The following is a 27211-nucleotide window of genomic DNA, read 5'->3' on the forward strand; positions in this document are numbered from 1 at the left end:
AATTATAATTATTATAGTATGAATATAAATTTTGTCCATTTGCACACTTTTTCTAAAGTGGTATCTCAAATAAGGTTAATATCTCTAGTTAAAGCATACGTATTCCTATTTATTTATTTAAGTGCAATAAAGTACATATATTTTTAAGCGAAGTGTACCAAAATAAATTCTGTTGGTAGGTCACCCGAACTAGTAGATACTATGTCCCAGAGAAAGCGAACCAAAATTCTTATTTTTATCTTATTTAAATATATGTATTTTTATTTTATTTTACATATTTTTTATTTTTATTTTATTTTACATAGATATATACCAGGAAGACCCCAATGCGCCTTCCTGGACAATTGATTACAAACAATGCAGCATTTTTTTATTACATAAATCACTGTATTTCCAGAAGCTGGAGAACACGAAATAACAATTAATTAATTACAGAATTAATCCATTGAGACATGTAGGATTTTAATTTTGTACATAATTTTAACAAATTGTACAAACAATAAATACAGAAGATTTATGACAACAGGAAAGATAATTTTTTGCCAATTTTAAGGAACCGTTTCAACAATGATCTAATAAAATTGGCAAACTCTGATAAAAAACGATCGATTTGGAGTCACAAAACCCCCAAATATAGCGATTAAACCCACTGATCACTTGGTGCTAAACGTATACGCTACCGTTAAGCCATACTGCTGGATAATTCATAATAATAATTAATAATAAATTCACTCAAAATATATATAAAAAACACTTCATTTAATTTTAACAAACATAAACAACAGTGTCTTAACATGCCAACCAAAATGACAATATTTAAATTAAAATAATGAAAGTTTAAACATAAACCAGTAAAAATTTAAAAAAAGCATTAGGATTAAATTAATTTAAGGGGAATTTCTCCAGTGTGCGATTTCAAATGCTTTAATAGTGCAAATTTGCGATTATATGATTTAAAACAAATGTCACATTTGTGTGGCTTTAACCCACTATGAATACCCAAGTGTTCACGGAGGTAATATTTTGAAGTGAATGACTTTAAACAAATATTACATTTGTATGGTTTTAGCCCACTATGAATACTCATGTGTTCACGGAGTTTAGATTTTAAAGTGAATGATTTCAAACAAACGTCACATTTATGTGGCTTCACCCCACTATGAATACTCATATGTGCACCGAGTAAATATTTTCTATGAAATGATTTGAAACATATGTCACATTTGTGTGGCTTTACCCCAGTGTGAATTCTCATATGTGCAATGATTTGATATTTTCTAAGGAATGATTTTGAACATATGTCACATTTGTGTGGCTTTACCCCACTATGAATACCCATGTGTAAACCGAGACTATGTTTCGTAGTATATGATTTTGAACAAATGTCACATTTGTGTGGCTTTACCCCAGTATGAATAGCCATGTGATTAAGTCGGTGAGCTTTTGAAGAGAATGATTTTAAACAAAACTCACATTTGTGTGGCTTTACCGCAGTATGGATATACATATGTGCAGTGAGGTGATATTTTGAAGTGAATGATTTTAAGCAAATATTACATTTGTGTGGTTTTAGCCCACTATGAATACTCAAGTGTTGACGGAGGTAATATTTTGAATTGAATGATTTTAAACAAATGTCACAATTGACCCGTTTTCCAACAACGTGGCGTCTCATAAGTTTGTCTTGGATATTTATCTTATGCTCCAATTCAGAATGTGTAGAGCACACTAAAGCTTTTCGTAATGGTAATGCTTCCACTAGAATGTGTCTATTGGTATCTATTATTTCTGCCATATTATCGTTCCAAGTAATTGTTCCTTCACGGGTCTAAAAAATAAACCAAACGTTATACAAATTGAAATGTTTACATTTTATAGTGTGATTAGATGTCATTTACAAGTGAATTTATATTTTCGATTAATTGAATGTTTCGTTCTAGGGCACTCGAATCCCATTTTCTTACCTCGCCATCGTCTGGTGAACTAGATATGTTGGGTGGCAAATTAGCACCCAACGCATCTTCCATTAAATCTTCCAGCAAAACTTCCTCTGGCTTGACTTTCAAATACTTGCCTAATTCCACCCTCGACGTTGTGTCACTCCGAAAACAAGCGTTTCGAAAGCTGTCAAGCAATTCCAGATTGTTGACACAAGAAAAGCATATCATATCTGGCAGATGGTCCCCTTTCCTAACCTGCAAAGGAGAAAGGCATGACGATTACGAGGACTAGCTAATTAACAATAACAATGGTTTAAGTGTAACCTAACTGACCCGCAGCTGACAGCAGGTCCAGATACGTTGCACCAATCCCAGTGGACGAGAGTCGTCATGGATGGAGACGAAGGACCCTGCTGGAGCAGAGCAGAGACAAAGTCTGCACTCCATCGCTTTTTTGGCAGGAGAAACACAAACACCTGGAGAGTGGATAGTGGACAATGAATGCTTAGATGTAGACGTTTCAGACGTTTGGAGTTGAGGGTCTTTCCAGGTCGACGTGTTCGTGTTGCTGGTAATGGACTCGAGTGAGGTTTTTAGATAGCTGGGTGACAAAATTAGGGCTGCCAGCCATCATTTTCGCCTGGAGAATCTAAAACTAGCGACATTTATCCAGGGCTTGTATTTCAAGGTAAATGGAACGCACATTTCCATCGCGCAATAGACAATGTTTGTCATGAAAATCGGGAATACGGAATATTTGGCACTCGAGTTCTAGTTATTATTATGGACTTTTCGGCTGCCAGATTATAGTGACTTTTGCGCAAGCGTTTTTTGAACCGTATTTATCAGTATTTTATACATTTTGATCAGTATTATATTTACGAATTATCATAATTATTTGTTAAATTGTCAGTATGTATTAATAAATAAGCAGTATCCAATATTAAAGTCGTTAATGGCTACGTTTACACTATCGATATCTACACCCGATACACCCGATATTTAGGAATTTTTCCATAGACAGTTCCTAAATAGCAAACACAGGTTGCAATATGGGAACTGGATATGGAAAAATTCCTAAATATCGGGTGTATCGGGTATAGATATCGCTAGTGTAAACGTAGCCAATCGGTATGATAACTAAAATATCAGTATAAAATATAAATTATCAGTATAATAACCAAAAGATCGGTATACAAAACAGTCAGTATTATGATACCAAAGCGTCAGCATGAAATATAAAGAATCAGTATTGGGATGAAAAAATGTGAATTCGTAATTCGAATTACAACGTACGAATTCGAATTATAGCATACTACCAACGCTAACAACCTAATTTTAAATAAATAAAACCAGCCCTAACTCAACTTAACCTAAACTAATCTTAAATAAATAAGTGTTGGCTGCACCCATAGGCCAAATCTAATACTGATCAAAATATATTCGTTCTTTATCCAGTATCTAGTTTTACTAGTAATTTCACCAAGAATGATGGAACTTATAGCTTGTATTTTACTGGTCATTATTTAAATACATTTTTGGTCTGTATTTAACTATGAAAGGTCATTGTTTATTATATCAATCGGTAGAATAAAATCCAATAGCAGAACCTTTTAATAATTACTATTATGTAATACAACGGTTCCCAACCTTTTTTCGTTATCATCACCTTTTCGTTAAATTTTTTACTGTTCATAATATTTTTTTTTCAATTGACAGCATAGACAAAGCCGTCAATCTTTCCTGAACCATTGTGTTTCTTATACTCGTATATGTATGTCTTAATTCTATTTATTGATGAAAAACACCGTTCTGGCTCAGAGGTAGTTGAAGTTGTAAGCAGAATTTGAATAAGTTTTGTTATTTCCACACGAACTTTGCATAAATTGATTGCAAAAATAAGTTTTAAAATGATTAATAAATCGTTAATACCATGCATTTCTTTCCTTAAGTAAAACACTTCTAATTCAGTTTGAAGTTTTTCTTTATCTAGCATTGGATATAATTCAACGGTTAGTAGTAGATCTTCCATTGGCATTTTCATACAGTACTTTTCAAAATTTTCTTTATTAAATAATATCACAGCTATTCATTCATTAGAAAAAGCATATCTTGCTTTTATATCCTCAATAATTACATCGCACATATTTTTGGATTCTATAGAATATATTATATGCATATATTATCGCACATATTATAATATGTGCGATAATATATGCATATAATATATGCATCACATATTTTTGGTTCCTATTCGCTATAAGAATCTCGTTTTTGTATAATGACATTAGTAAAACTTTTTAAGTTTTCTTTAATTGAAAATGCATCGATATTACTAGATTGCATCTGGGAATATCGAAATAAAAAATTGTATTCAGTAAATTGGAAGAATCTGTTATTGTTTCATCTAATATTTAAGTTCTTGGTTCAGCTTCTCTTGATTTTGATACCATCTTAAATTCTTAAAGTGACGTGTGGAAGGAAGTGTAGAAACGTAGAAAGTGTAAGAGGTGTAGAAGGAAAGGCAAAAGGTTCAGAAGAAATAACGAAAAGTGAGGAGCGTGTCGAGCGCGCGGCGCGCACACGAACGCAACAAGAAATGTGTATACTGTTGGGAGTGCAGTACGGACCAAGCTTCTAGCTGCCCCCGCGCCCCTCCTTCGCCCACTCGGCATATTCCATCGAAAACCGTACTGCACAAAATCATAAACGCTAACTCACTGTCTGATATTATTACCACGATGTATGATCATTATTGGGTGTATCGGTGTGCGGGTGAGCTTAATACACGCCTAAATAATATTGATATTTTCATATAATATACATACATTTATGTATATAATAATATTAAATTTTTCTCAAATTCCTTGGGGGTGCTGCAGTGCTGCAGTGCGTATGGACGAGCCGCCACTGCTCGCGTACCACATGATAGTACATTACACTAAATTGTACCACCTATATAAAAAATATTGTATTTCATGAAGTTTGTTATTGCAAGTGTAATTACATATTTAATATTTGCATGATAAGGAATGTGAAGACATGGTAAACGCAATGGATCTGTTTAGTTAAGAAATTTTGTGGAAAAAAAGTTATTTGCGGAGTCACAATAATAATATGCTCAAAGTTTAATTATCTACAATTTCGTTATACTTCTATTGCTGACAAACGATTTTAATACAAACACAAAATTACAAAGTACATATTATAATATATTTTCTTTTATTAATTAAATCTCCTTTCAAAATAAATATGAGATCCTTGTGTTTGTTTCGTTTTTTTTTTACTTCAGTTCAAATGTTGCAAGATATACCCTTATGCATTTGAGTTGCATTTAATATATTTCTGTATTTGTCTTTTATAAAAATATATGAAGAGAAAGCTCTCTCAACCAGTTCAGTGCTAGTAAATGGCAACATTAAAGATCGTTATCGAGCTGTTCTGAAGTGTCAAATCAAGTTATTTATTTATTGGAGCGCTAACGGGGTAAATTTAAAAATGCACTCCAAAATCTATGCCGGATCAGAGGAAAACGGTAGATTTTTCCATATTTTCGATAATCGACTGTACATTTTGACGTCGACTATGATTAGTTAAGGTAATGTTTATTAATTATATAAATATATTTCTATTTTTATGATTGTAAATCATTCATTCCTGCATGTCCGCCATTACCGATTTTTTTTCGCGTACCACCAAGTGGTTTCACGAACCACCATCTGGTTGCAGCGAAAGTGCGATGTACATCGTTGAGGGTAGTTTTTATGTGTGAAATAGTTTACCATGCACACATATGAAGAGCGGGCAGTGGAAGCAATTTATCGAAAATTAACGGAATTCTACTAAAAGCCTTGAGATATTGCTTGCCAATGAAAATTTTATAATCTACTGTGAGGATTACGATGAACAATGCCAACTACCAAGCAGAGAGAAGAAAAGCATTCACGAAAACATTTTTTACTTGAAAATTTAAATTCTACGAATGAATGAAATCCCCCAATCTCTTAGCCTCAACGAGTCAACGTGATCCTAATCTAAAAACACCAACGAGTTTATTAGAAAAGGGGTTTCAAGTTTCAACTTTTTGAATCCATGCATAAGAGGACAATGAATTGCAGTTGCTATTTGATTTGATTTGTCAGATTTCATGCAAGTCAAACCCCCCCCACCCCACCCAAAAAAATCAGATCTTTGACATTTCTATAGATATGTAGATAGATTTTCAATCGAAGTGATAATATTTAGAATATCTATAATTGATTTTTTTCCTTCTATTTTAAATATAAGTAAATGAAAAGTGCTAAAATTACAATGAAGAAACCAAATATAGACTTCAATTAGAAGAAAACAAATACAGACGCGGAATTCATCGCGGATACATCACTGATGAATCATTCCGAGTATGAGAAAATTATCGATTCAAGATAAATTGATTGATGCCTGATACACATTTTTCTGTCTCCCTTCTACACATAGTTCTCCAGAAAGTATAAGACAGAGACAAATAGTTCATTGTTGAATATTGCTGCAGTGTTTACCAGACTGTCTGGTCCAGACATCGACTTTTTGTTTATAGTTTACTAGCTGTATTACCCAGCTTCGCTCGGTATTTGTAATATAAACCGCTTAAACATGACTAATCTAATAGTAAACATTTAATTTAATTTATTTGAATAGTTTTATTTTATATAAATTTATTTGAATACACATTTGCTTTTTTTTATTAAATTGACTGTCACGAACAAACAAACATATATAGTAAGTCTCTTTCGATATTATATGAAGGTATACCAGAATCCGGCGCCTGCGCCCCCTAGGGCTTTGCCCCCGGGGACTTCAAATCTTTTGAATCGAAAAAAATGAATCGGCGCCCATGAATCGAAAAAAAAATAATCGAATTTGTCGTTTACGAACGAAAGTTACATACACACAGTGGCGGACTGGCCATACAAGCGAACATGCCCGATGGCATGTGGGCCCCACTATCTGTTAGAAAATATGGGCCCTCAGTAAAATTAAATAAATTTTTAACTATTTCACGTGTGTAAAAATTTATAGCATATTGCACTTTGGGACCTAAAGTTTGGGTATTTCAACAAAACAAATTTCTTACGATATACACAAACAACTAATACCTGCTTTAACAGCCCAAGGATAGGTTAACTTTTTTATTAGGCTCGAAATGTAAGTTTCAACATTTGCGTGGGCCCTTTTGCTGGGCCCATTTCTAACCTCAATATTATGTATATACCAATACCCATGTAACAACTACCTACTGAAATAAAAATGGGAATAAACAAATTTCTGTGAATAATATAAACAGAATTGCTTAAAACAATTTTGATAGGACGATTCATCATCAACCAGCGATTTAAATTTACTTCATACTTTCAAAATAACATTTGATTATACTTCGACGATATAGTAAGATTTAAATACACAATTTTAAACAGTTTCCGAATATAAAATCTATTCGTAATCTAGACACATCCATGTATATAGAAATATAGGATAGGGGCCCCTCCCCAAAATCCATGATCGCATGATCACAAAACTTTATCTATTGTTATTACGTACATATGTATGTATATATGTACATAGATAAAGTGAAAAGACAGTCGGTAGAAATTAAGTTAATTGATAGTTTTTTAGTGACTCAGTTTGATGGTCGATTTTTGTTGACCATGTGAAGATTTTTAGAAAAAAATTTTCGCGCTTTTTTCACTTTTTACATAATATTTTTTTATAATTATTTTATCAAAAATAAGCCTATTTTTTTCATATTTTATAACTCAATAAGGTGTATGCAAAGAATATTTTCCATTTTTATTCCGATATAAAAAAGATTATTTGAAAAAAAAATTCAATTTGACCAATCTTTGCCTGCGCCCCCCAAGAAAAAGCTGAAATGACGTCCCTGATTGTTTTCTACCGAAAGTAAAAGCCGCTTTTAGGCCGCATTCTATTATGATGCATTCTATTAACCTAGGACAAGGGTTAAAACGAAATATACAATGTAATTTATGGATCTACTTTGCTTTTGCCATTTTTCTTGTACTTAAATTTGTTTATTCCCATTTTTGAAAAAAAAATTTTTTTTACCCTTGATTTTTAGCGTGATGGAAAGAAGAAAATTTTGTTATATGGGCGGGGGGGGGGGACACTTTTTTTTAACCCTGGGTGGGCCCCCTTTGACTCCTGGCATGCACTAATTTCAGTCCCAGTCCGCCACTGCATACATATATCCATACATACATACATACATATAAGTCTCTTTCCAAATTATATATTAGGTGTTAATTCTGACTTAAAAACTTTTGTAGGAATTTAAAAAGTAATAAACCGGGATATTTGGGCGTTCCGAGAGTTTTGATCGGGACACCGGGACACGAGATTTAAAATTGGTGATAATCCCGATTAATCGGGACGCCTGACAACCCTAAACGTAACTAACCCGCAGCGGACAGCAGGTCCAAATACGTTGCGCAAAACGCGGTGGATGAGGATCATCATGGTTGGAGACGAAGGACCATGCTGGAGCAGAGCAGAGACAAAGTCTGCACTCCATTGTTCCTTGGCCAGGAGAGTGGAGAGTGGACAATGGATGCCTAGATGTAGACGTTTCAGACGTTTGGAGTTGAGTGTCTTCCCAGGTCGACAGCACGTGGTGCTGATTAGAGGTTGTGATCGAGAAATCTTGTCTCGAGAATTCTTGAGAAATTTCGATTCTCGAGAATATTTTATTGTGAAATTTCGAGATTCTTATTTCTCGAGAATATTTTATTACGAATGTTCGAGATTCTTGTTTTTCGAGAAATCGTTTATAACAGGCCTGGGCAAACTGCGGCCCGCCAAGTAATTTGGTGCGGCCCGCGAGCAAAATTCAAAAAAGTTTACTTTTTTCTGATCGGTATTTTATCGTTTCTGATATAAGATACAATTCGAATTTGAGCCAAACTAGACTATAAGCTTTAATGAGCAATTATCATCAATATTAGAATCGATCACATGGTACTCGATAGCTCTCGACGAAAGTAATGATCGAAAAGATACCGCACAGTTATTAATTTTCATACGCGGATGTAACTCTAAATTTGAAATTATTGAAGAGCTTTTGTCATTGGAATCACTTAAAAATCAAATTTTATCCAGGGTAAAATTTGCGAAAATTGTCCTGATTACAATTTAATTATAATTCATTGTATTATATATCAACAAGTATTGTACAAAAATGTGTTAAAAGTTGAACATGTGACATCTTGTATTATTAAACTTGTAATTTAATACGATCAAGTGGCTTGAAACAGACAATTCATAGCTTTTCTTCAAGATATTGAATCTGAGTTCACAGATATTATTTATCATAATCACATTCGAAATATGGGATTTGGAAAAATACTTCAGTGAGTATGGGATACAAAAGAAGAAATCGTTCTATTTTTAAAAATGAAAAATATTATCGACTTTCCCGAATTAACTGATAATGACTGGCTGTGTGATTTTGCATTTATTTTGGACATCGTGGAACATTTAAATACTTTCAACACAGTGTTCCAAAGGGAAAATTTATATGTCCATGATATGGTGAAAAGTTTGAATGTATTTATATTAAAACTACGACTGTTTCTTCACCATTTATTTATTAAACGGGTAGACCACTTTTCAACCATGAAATTGCTGAAGATACCAGAAAATAAATTTGAAGAATATGGTTAAATTATCAACGATTTAAGTGGTGAGTTTCCATGAAGATTTGGCGACTTCCGAAAAATTGAGATAGGCTTGGCAATTATACTAGATCAATTGCAATATACATATATTGATAGCGTAACGACGGAGATATAATTTACGATTATATATTTACATTGGGATGCTGATTTAAGGGATTACACCATCATGAAGAAATTTGAAAAATTTTACAACGCCCTTAATATGGAAAAATTCGACAAACTTAGAGATTTTGATCAAAAAATGCTGGTGGTTTTTTGATCAACCTACATTTGTATGTAAACAAAAATTGTCAATATTGAATATCAATAAAAATTATTTACAATCAAGCATCACAGATGAAAATTTACAAGCATTTTTAAGAATTTCAACTACAAAATTTTCTCCTGAAATTAAAAAACTATTAAAGATGTAAAACAGTTTCATTCGTGAAATTAAATTATTTTTTTGTATGAAATTTGAAAAAAAAATGATGATTTAATTCCTTTCGTGATAGTGAATAATGTATATCTAAAAATAGTATTTTACTTGCGGCCCACCGCTCATTTTTAATTTCTAATGTGGCCCTTCATCCAAAAAGTTTGACCAGGCCTGGTTTATAAGAATCTCGAAAATATCGAGAATATGTTAAATTTATCACTACATGTGTTTGTTCAATAAACTGACTGATTTATATACTTATTTACTCGTAAATAATTTTGTGTACGTATTTTAAAATCTATAGATGGTCAGTATTTTTATTATTTGTCCGGTAAGTTATTATTCGGTCATCATATATGTAGGTACATATGCACACGTTACAGCGAAATTGCATATTCATAATAATCGAAATCACCATATTTAAGTTACATATGTATGTATTATGTATACATATGTCATATGCTATTCACTAGTGGGAAAGTATATGTCATGTTATGATTTCACTAAAACGCCAGTGAAAATATATTTATCTGGTAACCTGCGCTCATCATGGAATCTTAATCTACTCTCTCCCATTTGGGCCTCGCTGTGATTTTATTTTTTGTTTTATTTTATTTTACTTTTTCTTTTTCTTTCTCCTTATGCACTATTTTTCTTTTGTTCAATATAAAACTAAAAATGTGATTTTGTGGATTTTATTTTTGATTTTTACACCTTTGTTCATTTTTTTTTCTTATGTATTATTTTTTTTTGTTACTTTTTTATTATATTTTCAGATGTTTTCTCGCTTTAAAAAAATGTTGTCTAAAAAGGATGGTTACCTTAGTCCAAAAAATTATTTTATTTTAAATTTTGTCATCATTCATAGCATTAAAACGATGAGAATATTTTTAGATTTTATTTTCAACTTGAAAATATTTTTTGTATAGAAAAGACTGGTTACCCTAGCCAAAATTTAATCATATTTTAAATTTTGCAATCATTTATACAGGTTTTCTACCTCAAATAAAATATTTTCAATTTTAAATAAAATATTTTCCATTTCAAATAAAATATTTTGATCTTGTATGATCTCCACCAAATTTAATCTGATCGATGGGTCTGTAAGCAAATTCCTGTGCAGAACATATGTATGTATGTATAATCTTAATATTAATCCATATCTTACTTCTTCAATGGGATTCATCATTGGTGAGTATGAAGGTAAGATAATTAAAAAAAATGGTTTGTACGTTTAACCAGCTCACTCACTTATGTGGTATGGTGGATGCTGGTGTTGTCTAACACTAACCATACTTTTTCAAGATATCGCAAAACATATTGGAATTAATTGTGGGGGGCTGAATAATTTCATGCCATACATTTCCATCAATATTCACTGCCGCAATCAATAAATATTTAATTTGAAATGGAAAATATTTAATTTGAAATGGAAAGTATTGTATTTGAGGTGGAAAACCGAAGGATGATGGAAATATATATTTTTTTTCTGAATTCAAAATTTTCTTGTATAGGTATAAAAAAAGCTTAGTTACCTCTGTCTACGGAAATCACAGTTGGAAAACATGAGTAAAAAACCGGAGATTACAGTCTCCCGCCGTCAAGCAACAATTCGCTTGTTTGAGAACCAGTACTTAAAAATCAATACATCTTTTCCTAAATATTAGGATCTGGAATTATTACCATTAATATATTTTTTATTCTACTAGAAAATATTTGACAGTTTGAGAATAATTCTAGGAAAATAAATTTTATGACCTCTTAAAAATAGTAAAATGTGTAGTAAAATACAAAAATGTAAGTATAAGAAACACTGGATCTTTAAAAAATCTAAAACATAGATGATACTGTTCTCAAGGAATCACTAGTTGATTTGGGATACTAAAAAAATATACTTATACTTTACAGTTAATTTAAATTGAACCCGAAAATCCTATTTAAACATTATCTTAAACAACTATTATTCCGAAGTCAATTGTAAATTGTAAACAAAGTCTATTGTAAATTGTCTCATTTTCAAATGTGTGAAAAATGATTTTATTCTTTACATTTTTGGAATTTTGATTTTCTATGATCGGTCTATAACTGTCCACTACTACTATTATTTTTATATTCAAAGGTTATTTGAATGACATTTACGTTTTTTTTTTTTCATTGATTCAAGAGCTCCAGTTTATAAGCCCTGGTTTTTATTTTCATGTAGATGTATGCAGAGTGATATATTGAATACTGTTTCAAAATATCACTACAATACTATGGTGAGGTTGGAAGTTGATTGCGCTGTGGGCTGCTTTGTTGGTTGCTGTGAAGGCTGCGTAGTAGAAGTCGGGGGTCACCAGTTATGGGGACTGATCTAGTTGTGAAGGTGTTCTTCACCACCAGTCCGCCATGTATTGTAGACAGGTTCGTCTGTGTTTCGGTATTAAATACTGCTATATGTAAGTATAAAGTATTTATTTTTATATAACAACGTATACACGTGTATAATTATAAGTGTGTCGTTCAGCGGTCTCTGGATATGGTAAAGTGTCGCTGGCTCGTTGTTCGGCTATGTTCAGCAAGTCTCTGGATGCGGCAGTGTGTTGCTGGCTCGTTGTTCGGCTATGTTCGGAAGGTCTCTGGATGCGGCAGTGTGTTGCTGGCTCGTTCGGCTGGTTGATCCTCCATGGTCAGCGTAGTGTAGTGGTGGCAGGTCAGAAGCTGGATGTCGACTGGCGTTGTTTGGGTTGGACCTCCTTTTATAGTGTTCTTGGGCATCACGTGACCTGTTGCAGCTGGTGTTGATGCGTATGCGAGGAATGTGTTTTTGTCGATGGGGTAGAATTTTCTGGAACGATTGGCACCGTTCCGCTCGATGTAGTTTAATGGCTGCGGTGTGCTTCAACCGGTTTGGTTCCACTCGACTGGTAGTGGTGGAGCTTTCTAGAACGTTTTGGAAATGTATTCTGCGTCGCAGTAAATGTCTTGATGATGGTGACGAGATTGCTACAATACTATTATTATTTTAGAAGTAATCAAATCCATATAAAAAAGTTTTTTTTCTATTGGTGTAGAAATCGGCCCGGATTCTAGTGAAAAATACCGCGCGCATTTCCGGACCCGAGGTGACAACAATACACGCGTCGAAGCGGGTAGTAAAGTGTTAACATATTAATTATCGTATTCCTCCCCCCGCCCTCTTCGCGTTACGTTTATGCAAGAATGTTGGCGTTATTTATAGTTTTTTTTTTACTTTGGATTTTTTTTTCTTTGGAGGGAAATTTAAACTATTTGGATCGCATTTGCAACTCGATTTGTAATTGACTCTGGATCTACATATGTACTTGCGAATTAATCAAGCGGAGGAGAGGAAAGAAAGTCAAAAGGTAATAATGGTCGGATTTGTAAACGTTACAAGTGGAGTGGGTAAGTGTCAAAGTGTCAAAGTGACAATGTTTCGGTTGGAAGAGTTTAAAAGATAAATTTGAGCAATTGAAGATGGCCATATTATACACGGAACGTAAGTTGTAACTGCTTACATCTATTATACGTATGATTATTTGTAGTAAATCACATATACATATTTATATATTGTTTCTGTATTTGTTATTAATCGAATTATTTTCAATTTCAGCTCTGATTTAAAATAATTCGATTGCTTATATTATTTATCGATGGTAGAAAATTACAATCACTTTACTTTCAGGTCCATTGGTGAGGCTGTGTCCTCAATAACTGAGTAAGTCACACCGATCAACATACATATATTATTCCCATAATATTATCAATTCTCGGATATGTTAAAAATCGCTATAATTTCAATTTCAGCTCCGATAGCTGGATAAATAGATTTCATATGAAATGCTTCTATCGGATAAATGGATTTCATCGTATGCTGATCTAACAAATTCTATCGGATTGTTTCCATATCGATAAACGACGGCGGATCCTTTCATTTAAATATATAGATATACAATAACTACCAGATATGTTAGCGTCAGTTATACGTTTTTGAAAGGGTTAGACATATATTATTTCCTACAGAAATCCTTGCCCGTGCTATTTCCTGTGCAAAAAATAATTTTGACTGCCAGGCATACACATCATTATTATCATCAAAATTTCCACTGTTTTCTCCAATGTTATATTACTTTTACTATTTTCTTTATTTTAGGTAAATCTCCCCGCCGTAAGAAGCTCTTGGTTAAGGTGACCAGGTTTTGAAAATGTCAATGGAGGATACTTTGGTTAAAATGGGTATAAAATAAAATCGTTTAGTAACATTCTTTATTGATCATATCTTCGATAATTAATGTGTTTTTATATAATTTTTACTAGCAGGAATTACCCAACCTAAAAAATAAGCCAAGTATTTCGTGTGGACCTCCTGAATCGTTGAATAAATGCTGTGAAGCGACTTTGGCCTTTCATTTGAATCCTGAACCCACCCCTACGCAACAATATGTATTATATAATAAGAGACTTTTGTCAATGGCTTCAAAAATTAAATACGAGAAGTTTGATTTTGTGTCGTGTAAGTAGTGTAGATGCAGAATTAGTCATAACTGATCATCATATACTGAAAAAAAAGAATCATCATGGAATCGTGTTAACATGCTTTCAACGTCCGCTCTATTTGAGCTTATGTGACAATACTTCATCAATTACATGTTTTATTTGTATATTTTCAGGTGTGATGGCCTCAGAAGACAATGAAGATATTCCGTCTACATCTGGTGTGGGAGCACCGACTCCAAGGACTAACATCGTGATCGACCCTCCTCCACCTTCCGATCCTGGCAGTTCCAGGAGTGCTGGTTTGTTTAAAGGTTATTAAAATGTATGGAAATGATTCTTTTTATTCATTTTGAAAAATTTTCTGTTAAAAACCATATAACTAAATTTTTTTTTTTATGATCGCAGAATTTGGGGATTTTTAATTTTGAAATAAAATTTAGCACTACATCACTGCCTATTACACAATAATATTTAAACAATATTATACTAATACATATTATATGTGTGTATATGCAACCTATGTATCATAACTTTTACGATTCATCCCAATCCGTTGAGTGGCTTATGAGTCAATTGAATCCAAAAACTTTATTTTAATTAAATTACTATTAAAATCTCCAGTTCGAATTTTCGTATTTATAAACGAAAATAAAATGAGTTTGCATTGCAATGCATTTAGTATATAATATAATATTATAGATAAGAGTTAAAACCAGTATCAACAATTCTGATGCTATTTTCAATAATCAGTTGTTTTTTTGTGAGGTTTTTCCACTATCATTGAAATTACATATCTTGAAGAAAATACATTTTTCGGTTAAATACATAATTCTTATTAATTGCTTACTTTAGATTTTATTCCCTTTGAGTGCAAAATATGCACGGCGGATTTGACTTGTTTGTCGAATTCTATTATCGATGATCTTATTTTTAATTTCAAAATGTGTTTTATCTGTGAGAAGACGATTATTTTAATATCGTATGAGTGGTTATTTCCATGCGGTTTTTCGTTATTATTGTAAAAACATGTTTTTCTGTGGTTTAATGTCATATCCGTGTAAGCAATCTAGCGCTAGTCCTTTAACCCTAAATTCGTTTTAAAAAACTCGAAAAACTGTTTTTATTCCTGCAAAAGATATGAATATCGCATTAACAATGGAATCATTTGAAATTTCAGAAATCGAAATCCCAATACCAATCCAGACACAATATCTTAGCTCAGATTGTTCATTTTAGCCATCACTCGTGAATATTTTTGGTTATTTAAAGATTACGTTTATTATTAAATTGATCAATAGAGGGAAAAATTAATTCAATCTTCTCGATGATGAAAATAACTAAACGTTACATTGTTTGGAAAATTTACAGTTTTATATTGATTATAAATGATAACAACATATAATTATTAGAAAATAAACCATTTTACAATTTTCACATATGAGAACGAGAACGGGAACGGGAACGGGAATTGCATGCCGGGGTTCAGCTACTTTTAAATAAATATCAATTTTCGGATATGTAAATAATCGCAATCGCTTTTAAATTTCAGTTTGGAAAATCAGCTCGGTGTGGAAATGAAGAGTCGAAGCTCGACATCACCATTGGAAATGTAAGTTTCAATGTACGAGTATGATTATTTAGTAATGATTGACAATACTCTTCATTACAATCACTTTTATTTCAGGTCCATCACCGAGACAGAAACGTCATCAAACGAGTAACTCATTTATATATTGTTTCTGTATTATTATCAATTCTTGGATATGTTAATAATCCCAATCGCTTATAAATTTCAGCTCAGATTGTGATTTCGAAACAAAAAGTGGAAGATCGATCATATTATACGGAACGTAAGTTGTAACTGCTTATATCTATTATACGTATGATTATTTATAGTAAATCACATATATTGTTATTAATCGAATTATTTTAAATTGCAGCTCTGATAGCGGTTCTGAAAACAAAAATCGGGGCTGGGCCATGTTATCTGAAATGTAAGTAGTAACTGCTTATATTATTTATCGATGGTAGACAATTACAATTACAATTACAACCACTTTACTTTCAGGTCCAATGGAGAGGCTGCGTCCTCAATAACTGAAGAAGTCACACCGATTAACATACACATGATTATTATTCCCATAATATTATCAATTCTGAGCAGTAATTTCAGTTTCAGCTCAGATGGCTGGATAAATGGATAAATGGATTTCATCGTATGCTGATGTAACAAATTCAAATTGGATTGTTTCCAAGTCGATGGACGTTTTATCTTTGCAAGTTTCTTTCGTGTTCCTTTCATTCAAATATATAGATATACAATAACTACCAGATATGTTAGCGTCAGTAATACGTTTTTGAAAGGGCTATCATAACTTTTACGATTTATCCCAATCCGTTAAGCGGCTTATGAGACAATTGAATCCAAAAACTTAAGAGAAGACCTAAAATTTAATACACATTATTTAAAATCTTCAGTTCGAATTTTCGTGTTTATAAACGAAAATAAAATGAGTTAGCATTGGAGCAATGAATTTAGTATATAATATAATATAATAGATAAGAGTTAAAACCAGTGTCAACAATTATTCTTGCATTTTTAATAATCAATTGTTTTTCCGCTATCATTGAAATTACATATCTTGAAGAAAATACATTTTTTGGTTAAATACATAATTCTTATTAATTGCTTACTTTAGATTTTATTCCTTTTGAGTGCAAAATATGCATGGCGAATTTGACTAGTTTGTCGAATTCTATTATCGATGATCTTAATTTTAATTTCAAAATGTGTTTTATCTGTGAGAAGACGATTATTTTAATATCGGATGAGTGGTTATTTCCATGTGGTTTTTCGTTATTATTGTAAAAACATGTTTTTGTGTAGTATAATGCCACATCCGGGTAAATAATCAAGTGCTAACCCTTTACATGTAAGTTCGTTTCAAAAAACTCGAAAAACTGTTTTTATTCCTGCAAAATATGTGAATATCGCTTTTACAATTTAATCATTGAAATTTCATAAATCAAAATCCAAATACCTATCCAGAAACAACATCACTATTAAATATTTTTGTTTATTTAAAGATAAAGTTTATTACAAAATTGAGAGGGAATAAAAATAAATTCAATCTTCTCAATGATTATGAATAAATAAATAAATAAAATAACTTAACGTTACTTTGTTTATTTTGACCTTATTTTATTTACCTTAAAAATAAAATAGTTGACTTGCACGTATTTTGATGTGCTTAAATATTTATTTTTATTTCAATTTTTTTATTAACCCTTTGGCTGCTACGAGGTTTTTCAATGTCCAAGCGAAAAATGCTAACATTTGTAATTATTTTGAAAAAAAAAAAATATAATATTTTTTTTTACATACTTACTTCGCCGAACACTCGTAATTTTTATAATACTTTATATACATTTTTAAGAAGCAGTCGTGGACTCGTGCTCTATCTTTCTGTCTTGCTTTTACATGCGTGCGTGCGAAAGAGACACCTACATATATACACTAAATAAGTTTTGACGATTGTTTTCCGAGGCTTTATTCTTTTCAATAATCTATTTTTAGATATCGATGTATCCTTACAACATGCGATATATTCGAAACAGGTAGCGGTCTCTCTCTCTTTCTTTCTTGGTTTTAATTGTGTACGTGTGAGCGAGACACACAAGGATGCGAAGTTTCTAATAATCAAATAATTTTTCAACATGTATCATAAACATTTTGTATGCATTTCAGTTGCATTTGATTGATTGCATGAATTCGTGACGTCTCGTGACCTATATAATTGAAAGCGGATTTCTATTGTTTTTTGCCATTTATTTTAACTCTGCAAAATGATATCGGACAGTGAAAGTGATGAAAGCGAAATAATAGCTCCTCGCCGAGGAACTCGACAAATCAGCAGCTCTACTGATTCTGAAAATGAATTTATCGATAATAATCAATTCCCAAGTAATAACTCCTTATATGACATTGACAACGAACCCGAAATTTACTTTGATGATGAACCCGAAATTGAAGAGCTTTTATTTAAAAAATTGATAAATATTTATAAAGCTTGATTGAAAAATAAATATAAATACGTATATAAAAAAAATGTTTCGTGCCACTGATGCGCTGGTGGCTCAAAGAAAGTATTGAAATACGACAATTAATGACGTCAACAACGATCGTCGTAGCAATCTTTACCGATTTCAAAACAACGATTTATCGTTGTTGTAGCAGTCAAAGGGTTAAATTGATATGTTTGTATATGAAATTCTAATCCATGCACTATGAAAGTACTTACTCTTTATTTATACCTATTTCACTACCAATAATTCGATATATTGGGTAAATGGCAATTTAATTCCATTATTTTTTTTTTATATTTTAAATATCGCAATTATTTTCATTTTTAATAATTTTATGCATTGGCAAGAAAAGTCGATCATACTATAATATAATAATTCGAGTCCGAATCGAATCATAGCAAAACGTCGGAGTCTGACTCCACAGCCCTGATCTTAACTAAAGTTCAATTATATATTCCCCGTATGTTGGTCACCTGTCATGGCATTTATGAGCAATAATTAACTTCAGTAAATAATTAATATACGTTTCAATGCAACGAAAGGGTTGAGATATCCTTATCTATCGAGATAAAACCGCAGAACGACAGTGCTCCAAATCAGTCGCTGCTAATCTTTACACTTGGTAAGTCGAACATTATTTTGCTTAGCACTTATAGTTATATTGTCTAATTTTTAACTTTGTTTTTCAGGAGAAATCTAAGAGAAAATCAGAAACAAGATGTTCGTAGTGAAGGCGAGTTCCGATTTTGCGGCAAAACGGGTGGAGTATTTGTACGATGCCATGAAACAAGAGAAGAAATACGACACCCTTTTTATTGTTCGAGGTCTAAGGTATCTTTATTCGAACCCAAAAATACTAAAAATACAAATTGTTTTTTCAGCCTAACTATTATTTTTCGTAATTGCAGATTCTACGTGCATTTGGTGGTGTTATCGGCGTGCAGCGAATTCTTTTGGACAAACAAAGATCAATTGGAGGAGATATTTTCCCCTTTTGACTTTGACGTTATCGATGCAATCCTGAAGTATTGTTACACTGGAGAAATAAGTACGAGTTCATTATTATCTGAAATAATCAATTCAAAATGCGTGTGTGTTCGTCATTAAATTTAATAATTGAAATATAATTTTAGGCATAGCTGACCGTCACTACGACAAATTAATGGAGCTAGCAAATCGACTCGAAGTGAAAATTCCACCGCGACATGAAACGGTCGATCTTTCCAATTGTTTGGAAGTTTTGAAATCAACGGAAGATTCCGATTTGAAGACAGAAGCAATGGATTTGACTCTGGGAAATTTCGAGACGGTGAGTGTTGATTATATAAAAAAATATGTCACTTAAATATTTTTCAACTCCACTTCTGTTTTAGCTGCACAAAACTAAAGATTTTCTCAATCTGCCGGTCTCCAACGTGAATGAAATCTTGAAATCGAATGATTTGTTTGTGCGTTCCGAAGAAAGCATATTTAATGCTGTGAAATTGTGGGTAAATCATGATAATGCGAACCGTAAAAGTGACTTGGCACAGCTGATGAGATCCGTGAGGTTATCCTTGCTCTCGATGGAGGTATTTGAGATTAATTGAATGTTGCAGTTTATTGAAAAAAATCCATTTTAATAATTTTTTTTTTTAGTTTTTCATCGATGAAGTATTAACTTTCTGTCATTCGTGTGCTGATTGTATGACCACTCTTAGACAAGCAGTTAAAGACAAGAATGATAAATCTTTCGTCCCAAGAGAGACCCCTCGTAGTAAAATAAAAGGATATAAAATGGCACTGGTTGGGGGATGGGATATTGATGTGAGTTTTGTATCACAAGTATAATATTTTGATTGGATTGTAAATTAATTATTTTATTGCATAACGTGTTTTCAGATGGCAAACACCATCGATATATTTGATGGACTAAAAAACAGTTGGACTCTATCCAAAAATATTGGAATAAATAAATCATATTTTGCGTCTGTCCTCGTGGGAGATTGGATCCTTATCATCGGCGGAAAGAATTCTTCATGGAGAGCAATGACTTCAGTAACGTTTTCCGGTGTTGCGAAGTACCTGCTTAGAGAAATCGGAATATAACCAATTTATTTGTTTTCAGGTGGAATACATCGATTTGAAAAGCGGTGAGAAAAAGCCATTGAAGCCATTAAATCAAGCTCGTTATTGGTTCTCAGCAGTGACACTTCGGCGCGGTTCGTCCACGGATGTTTACGCCATTGGTGGTGACTATTTATCTTCAGTGGAAAGGTGATTAAATTGCAATCATTTCATCAGATCGATTGAAAGGGAAGTTGACGATTATTAATTTCGATTAGGTGGAGCAGCAACACTGGGGATTGGGAGATCATCGCTCCATTGTTGGTGGCAGTTTTTGGGCATAGTGCTTCTGTCATCGCCGATAAAATATACATAACAGGCGGGAAAACAAGTGAAAACGGAAAATATATATCCACGAATAAAGTGCAGATGTATTCAGTGGAGACCAATTCTTGGACTTACCGCGCTCAGATGATTCAGAGAAGATGTGATCATTCGGTGAACATCAATTAATTTTATTCACAACTATCGCAAATAATATACAACTCTCCAAAATAAAATGAACTAAATTTTGATTTCACCATTTTAGAGCGTCGCATTCCAAGGAAAACTTTACGTCGCTGGTGGAATTGCCTTTCAAACTGGTACTAATTTAGACAGTGTGGAGCATTACGATCCGAATGCAAATGTGTGGACTGCATTCACCAAACTCCCGCAAGCTGCATCCGGAATCAGTCTTGGCTGTTTCCAAAATAAACTGTTTAGCATGGGTGAGTTTTTTTACAACTTAATTTGGATTTATGGGTCTCGAATGTAGAATTAATTTATTGTTTTGATTTTCAGGTGGAGGAAGTAGAGTTTGGGAATACGACGAGACGAACAAATCTTGGGAAGCTTCAACAAGTCTGAGCAGAGATAGAAAATATGCAGTTGCACATGTCATTCCATATGATTCGATTATTTGATCGACTGCAGTTTTTTTGTATTATTTGAAAAAAGTGTATTTTGAAATAATCATTAAATGTACTTTTTGAATTTTTAATTTATCCAAATGTTTGAATAAATACATAATATGCAACAACTTCTCAAAATATACTTTATTTTTCCGTCAATATTTAATGTTTATTTACTCATGAATAATTAATATTATCTAAATGAACTGAAAAATCAGAGAATCAGAAGCCAAAATCAAAAACATATACATAAAAATGAATTCAATTCAATTCAATCCAGAAATGTTATATTTCATTTCTAATAATTTTTCTTGTTTAAATAATATCGAAATTGAAAATAAATTTTTCCTATTTCTTTAAATTTATTTCAAAAAGTGGCTCTCAAATATTTTTCACACTCTTCGTCGATTAAATAATACTTTTCCATTATTCATGATGATTCTCAAACTTTTCATAATTATAACTTTTATTTAAAAATGAAAATGAATTTCATATATGTTTTTGCAATTTGCTGCATTCCAACGGCTCTCAAATGATTTTACGAAGGTTTCTCAAATACTTTTACACTTTTATTCTGTTATATCGTGGTTTTTATCGAATTGTGAAATTTTCTAGTATTGTTAACTTTTATGAGAAATAATCAATATGTTAATGTCAGTGGCTCTGAAACTTTTATTTAATTAATATGTTTTATCCTAAAGTTAATTTCCAAATAATGTAACTTTACAAATTCAAATGATTTCACAGATTTCCGTCCGTTTATTAAATTCCAGTTATTCTCAAACGGTTTGTAGTACCAGAGATTCTCTGATAAAAAATTTTGATGAATACATATTTTTGTGTTTTCAATGATATTCGACTGATTTTAAGATGGTTTTTCACACTTTTATTAAGTTTAATATTATTTTTACGGGATAATTTTATTCATCTATGTTTCCAATAATTGTCAACAATTTCGAAAACGTTTCTCAATTATTTATTCAAAGTAATCAACATATTTCCTTTAATTGTCTTTATGCCAGCGCTTCTGAAATGTAATATGTAGTATATTTTTTCACATACAAATTTGAATTATTTGGATTTTCACTTAAATAATTAGTATTTCTTTTGATTAATCGTGTTTTTTTATCATTTTTGAAAGTTCCACTCTTTTTACGCACGGTAGAGTGAATTGGTTTTATACGGCTAAAGGTGTCATGACATTTTGAACGAAACTGGAGTGAGATGGCTACGATTTAAATTGTAAGTATATAAAAATTAATAAAACGTGTGTAAAACAAGGTTAATATTCACCAGCTGGATGTAGTCTCCATAGCAGTAGCTTCATCATCTTCTTCAATACACATTTGAAAACGTTGCACATAATTTAACAAACACTGATATTTGATTTCAATTCAATTATAAAAATTAATTTTGAAATTCAAATTCACTAACAACAAAAAATTAATTCGTTTTTCACACGCGAAGGAAAATTATTATAAAAAGTCACTTAATGTCACAATTTAATTGATTTTTGGGTTTATTCGCGAACGACATATTGATTGATTTTAATTGATAATGAATTGAAACGTTAAAAATTCGCGATCAAATTGGCGTGAGGTTCGACCATTTTTCTTCGACTGAAATCGAATGAAAACAAACAAGTGAATTCACTTTTTAAATTCAAATTCAAATATTTTGGCCATTTCTTTTCACTCTATTCATTCAATGCATTCAACTTATTTTTACTTTCTGTTTAGAATTAACACCAACACCAACATACTCTCTTTTAGAGGACTGGATTTGACATCTTTTACTATTTACAGTAAAATATTATTACTGAGATCTTAATTCCGCAATTGCATACATTGCTCAATAACGGAATGTGCTGAATTTCCTTTCGTGCTTCAGAGCCTAATATAAATTTAGCAATTATTACTATACACATTGTTTTACCAATTCCTCGGCTATTTCCTTAGCATACAGATATGCCACTTGATGAGAAGCTTCTAACAAGGGCTTTTGAATTGCTGCGACGCTAAATTTTGTAATAAGATCGCTGCTGTCACATCGTGCCTTTTTAGACTTCATGGTGCTAAAACTACATACATATGCCCTGCAGCAGATCGCAATAAAAACAATCGTGTAATTATGTTAAATTAAAATAGAAGAAACCGAAATTTACAAAAAAATCAATCTATAACATATACATATATAGAATAACCTATTATTCTATATCTATGATCTATGTATAATGAATAAAATCTATTTAAATCTGAAAAATTAAATCACATGTGTGTATTATCATAATTTACAGCCATTCGCCATCCACTGCTGGACGAACACCTCTTCCATTCGTCTCTGCATTGGGAAAATCTCATCTTATTTCATCCACCCTTCTCCCCTATTTTTCCACTTTTTGAACGTAAATTCGTCCAAGGTAGGGGGGAGGCATGGCACCCCCCTTGAATCCCCCCTTTAATTTCTTTGTTCGTTATAAATTGGCAAAATTTATTAACTAAAATCGACACAGTGACGCCAATAATGCACATCATCTTTAATATATACATATTAATATTTGGGGATCCTCCTGAGGTAGGGCTGCCAGATTAATTCGGATATTTTAATCCCCCCCCCCCCCGACCCCCCGGGCACCGATATTACAAAAATTATAAAAAACTTTATAAAATCAATCCTTTTATAAACTAGTATTTTCTTTCATTTTTTCCAGTTTATTTAGTTACTTTAATATTAAATAAAATTAATTACATATTGCCAAAAAAGATTGAAAAAAAATCAATCTCAATCTCGCTTTTATTGCTTTTTTTCGATTGTTACGGCCAAATACGTCAAAACAAAAACATAGGAGCAGTGATGTTTACAAACTCTTCTATAAAATGGGAATATGTTAATATGAATACAAATTGTATATATTTTGTAATTATCAAGAGATTATTTTGTTTAATGTTTACTACATATTAGATTGGCCATGTTAAGCGGTTTATATTACAAATACCGAGCGAAGCCGTGTAAAAACACTAGTTCCCTATAAAATCGTGCACATAAATTCAGGAAGTGTTTTACATGATTGTAGCGATACAATTTGCGAGCATTTTAATAGTACTTCACGTCCCATGATGATGGGTGGTGATAAAGACTGTTCCTCAAAGCTTTAATGGCTGTTCATATTGATGATGATAAAACATACTTGTTAGTTATGGTATGTTTGGAATTTTGCCAAAAATATATACATGTATATATTTTTCAATTTTCAATTGTGTACAGGGCCGCCGTGAGAAATCCCGGGCTCTGGGAAAAATAACTTCGGGTCTTATGACATACTAAAAAAAGATCTTTTACATTCTTATGTACTATGTATTATACTACATATGTACTATGATCAATGATTTTAAAATTGTAGTTATCCGTTTGTTAAGAACATAACATTAAAAAGATAATTTTATATGAGCTCTAATGGATAGACAACATTATGCATATACGTATTATTATTGATCTTGGAGTCTCTGTTAGACACAACATTTTTAAATATGATTGTATGTATTAGATATTATGTTGTATTCAAGTAGTAACAGCAATATTTTGTTCGAGTGATAACACAAAGCCATCATTTTAGTATCAGTTCATATCATATTCCTATTCCCAAAATTTTTGACATCATCCTTCACCGTTTGATTCTTGCGCAGTTTAAAAGATTATTGTGTGATGAGCAACATGGTTTTACACCCTGTCGTTCCACTACCACTAATCTCGCCTGCTTCACACATTTGATCATGTCTAAAGTTGACGTTGGTCAGCAAGTTGATGTAGCCTACTTTGACTTTCGTAAAGCCTTTGATCAAGTCAATAATGACGCTCTTTTGATCAGGTTAGCTGAAGTGGGTTTTTCAACGCGTCTTCTTAAACTCTTTGCTTCTTATCTTAGTGATAGGAAGCAATTTGTTAGATATGGTCTTTATGAATCTCCTTCATTTTTTACTCGATCTGGTGTTACTCAGGGGTCCACTTTAGGCCCATTACTATTTACAATTCTTATTAATAACCTCCCTAGAGTTTTATGTAATGCATCATGTCTCTTGTTTGCTGACGACGTTAAATTATTTTTTGCTGTCAAGGATGAGAGGCAAGCCTCTCTCCTTCAAGCTGATATTAACGCTGTCTTGGAGTTCAGTTCTAGTTTAGGCCTTGAACTTAATTTAAACAAATGTGCAATTATGAGCTATGGACGTGCACATTCACTCTATTGTCACGGATATTCCATTAGATCCGTCTTGTTGAAGCGTGTGGAATCTATTGTCGATTTGGGTATCACTTTTGATCCTCAGCTCACCTTTCACAACCATATCAAAAAAGTCGCTGACGTTTCCTTTCGTCGACTTGGATTTGTTTTGAGATATGCAAGATTATTCTCCAATCCTTTGTCTTCTCGCTTGCTTTTCAATTCGCTTGTGAGAAGTAAGCTAGAGTATAATGCGATTGTGTGGAATCCGCATGAAGCAAATTACTCTCTGATGATTGAGAAAGTGCAAAAAGCATTTCTTCGTTTCCTATATAGGAAAGAATATGGGTATTACCCATATCTCTACCCCACTCCTTTCCTTTTGGGCATGCTTGGGTATAATTCCCTTGAACTTCGGAGAAACTTCTCATTAATTCGTTTCGTTCTCCTGCTCTTACGTGGTAATACGTCATGCCCGTTGTTGCTGGAGCAGTTGGGGCTTTATGTCCCTAATCACTATGTGCGTGGTAGACATCATCATTTGCTGGCTGTACCTCCTGCCCGCACAGTCCTTTTTCGAATGGCTCCTATTCCAAGAGCTATCCGACTTCTTAATGAAATCGTTGCTGCCGAGACTGAATGTGATATTTTCCACCTTAGTGAGCGTAAATTGTCGGAAATTACTCTAACCCATTTATCTGGTAGTCTGCGCTCATCATTGTTTTCATGATTGATTGTGATTTATGAGTGAAATTTTGATTAACTCTCTTCCATTTGGGCCTTACAGGGATGTTTTGTATTTGTAGTTGTTTCTTACATATTTATTGAAACTGGCTGTAGGTGCAAGGCATTCCTTATGCTATATTTTATTTGATATTTTTACTTTATCTGTTATTATTAAATGCTATTTTTTATGTATGTATGGATGTATTTATGTTTATGTTTAATTGTTATTTTGTTTTTTTTCTTTTTTGTGTTATATTTTTTGACCATTGTGGCGCTTTAGGAATTCCTGTTATGCCACAATGGTCTGTTTAAAATAAATAAATAAATATCATATACCAATATATGTACGTATGTATAAGTTGCTTTTCAGAGTGACCTCAGGTTCTCCAATCATATTGATTTTGTGTGTTGCTCAGCTTCAAGGATGCTAGGGTTAGTTTTTCGCAATTCCTGGCATCTCTGAGGCTGTTCTACAATCCTTTGGTGAGAAGTATCATGGAGTACGCATCCAAGAACTGGAGTCCTCCAGCCAAAAGTCAGTCTATTAAGCTTGAGCTTATCCAAAGACGCTTTCTCCGGCTTCTTTATAAGGAGCATTA

The 27211-nt window shown here is 32.5% G+C and overlaps 5 protein-coding genes and 1 long non-coding RNA gene across 13 annotated transcripts in view; 2 read left to right on the forward strand and 4 right to left on the reverse strand.

Moving 5' to 3' along the window:
- LOC143913579 (uncharacterized) overlaps window positions 1-27211 on the reverse strand; it is a 346453-nt gene that overhangs the window by 185488 nt on the left and 133754 nt on the right. The window lies entirely within an intron of this gene.
- Window positions 1-27211, reverse strand: part of LOC143913567 (uncharacterized) — a 781442-nt gene that overhangs the window by 155837 nt on the left and 598394 nt on the right. The gene's annotated exons all lie outside the window — the stretch shown is intronic.
- LOC143913543 (uncharacterized) lies at window positions 300-2690 on the reverse strand. The gene is made up of 3 exons (XM_077433404.1): window positions 2274-2690; window positions 1965-2195; window positions 300-1828 (listed from the first exon to the last, which is right to left on the reverse strand). Exons 1-3 carry the CDS (start codon window positions 2385-2387, stop codon window positions 878-880), a joined length of 1296 nt encoding a protein of 431 aa, XP_077289530.1. The 5' UTR covers window positions 2388-2690; the 3' UTR covers window positions 300-877.
- LOC143913582 (uncharacterized) lies at window positions 13481-17936 on the forward strand. Of its 7 annotated transcripts, none has more exons than XM_077433465.1 (11): window positions 13481-13587; window positions 13774-13806; window positions 13896-14086; window positions 14242-14324; window positions 14406-14601; window positions 14759-14896; window positions 16135-16194; window positions 16270-16302; window positions 16382-16435; window positions 16526-16579; window positions 16654-17936. In XM_077433465.1, the coding sequence occupies exons 7-11, from the start codon at window positions 16160-16162 to the stop codon at window positions 16787-16789; spliced, it is 312 nt and encodes a 103-aa protein (XP_077289591.1). In that variant the 5' UTR covers window positions 13481-13587; window positions 13774-13806; window positions 13896-14086; window positions 14242-14324; window positions 14406-14601; window positions 14759-14896; window positions 16135-16159; the 3' UTR covers window positions 16790-17936. The 7 variants fall into 7 exon arrangements, with proteins under 7 accessions (XP_077289591.1, XP_077289593.1, XP_077289592.1 ...); XM_077433467.1 differs by having other exon boundaries at window positions 13487-13587; window positions 14409-14601; XM_077433466.1 differs by having other exon boundaries at window positions 13487-13587; window positions 13702-13806; window positions 14409-14601; window positions 16654-17832.
- On the forward strand, window positions 18906-22326 carry LOC143913519 (kelch-like protein 24a). Its single transcript, XM_077433365.1, has 11 exons — window positions 18906-19293; window positions 19361-19502; window positions 19580-19719; window positions 19805-19980; window positions 20045-20242; window positions 20310-20477; window positions 20553-20708; window positions 20779-20927; window positions 20996-21215; window positions 21307-21487; window positions 21561-22326. Exons 2-11 carry the CDS (start codon window positions 19390-19392, stop codon window positions 21680-21682), a joined length of 1623 nt encoding a protein of 540 aa, XP_077289491.1. The 5' UTR covers window positions 18906-19293; window positions 19361-19389; the 3' UTR covers window positions 21683-22326.
- Window positions 22807-23740, reverse strand: LOC143913695 (uncharacterized). The gene is made up of 2 exons (XR_013260758.1): window positions 23606-23740; window positions 22807-23289 (listed from the first exon to the last, which is right to left on the reverse strand). It is a non-coding gene; the product is annotated as an uncharacterized LOC143913695 (long non-coding RNA).

The sequence above is a fragment of the Arctopsyche grandis genome, chromosome 6 (genome assembly GCF_051622035.1).
Source record: "Arctopsyche grandis isolate Sample6627 chromosome 6, ASM5162203v2, whole genome shotgun sequence".
NCBI classification, from domain to species: Eukaryota; Metazoa; Arthropoda; class Insecta; order Trichoptera; family Hydropsychidae; genus Arctopsyche; species Arctopsyche grandis.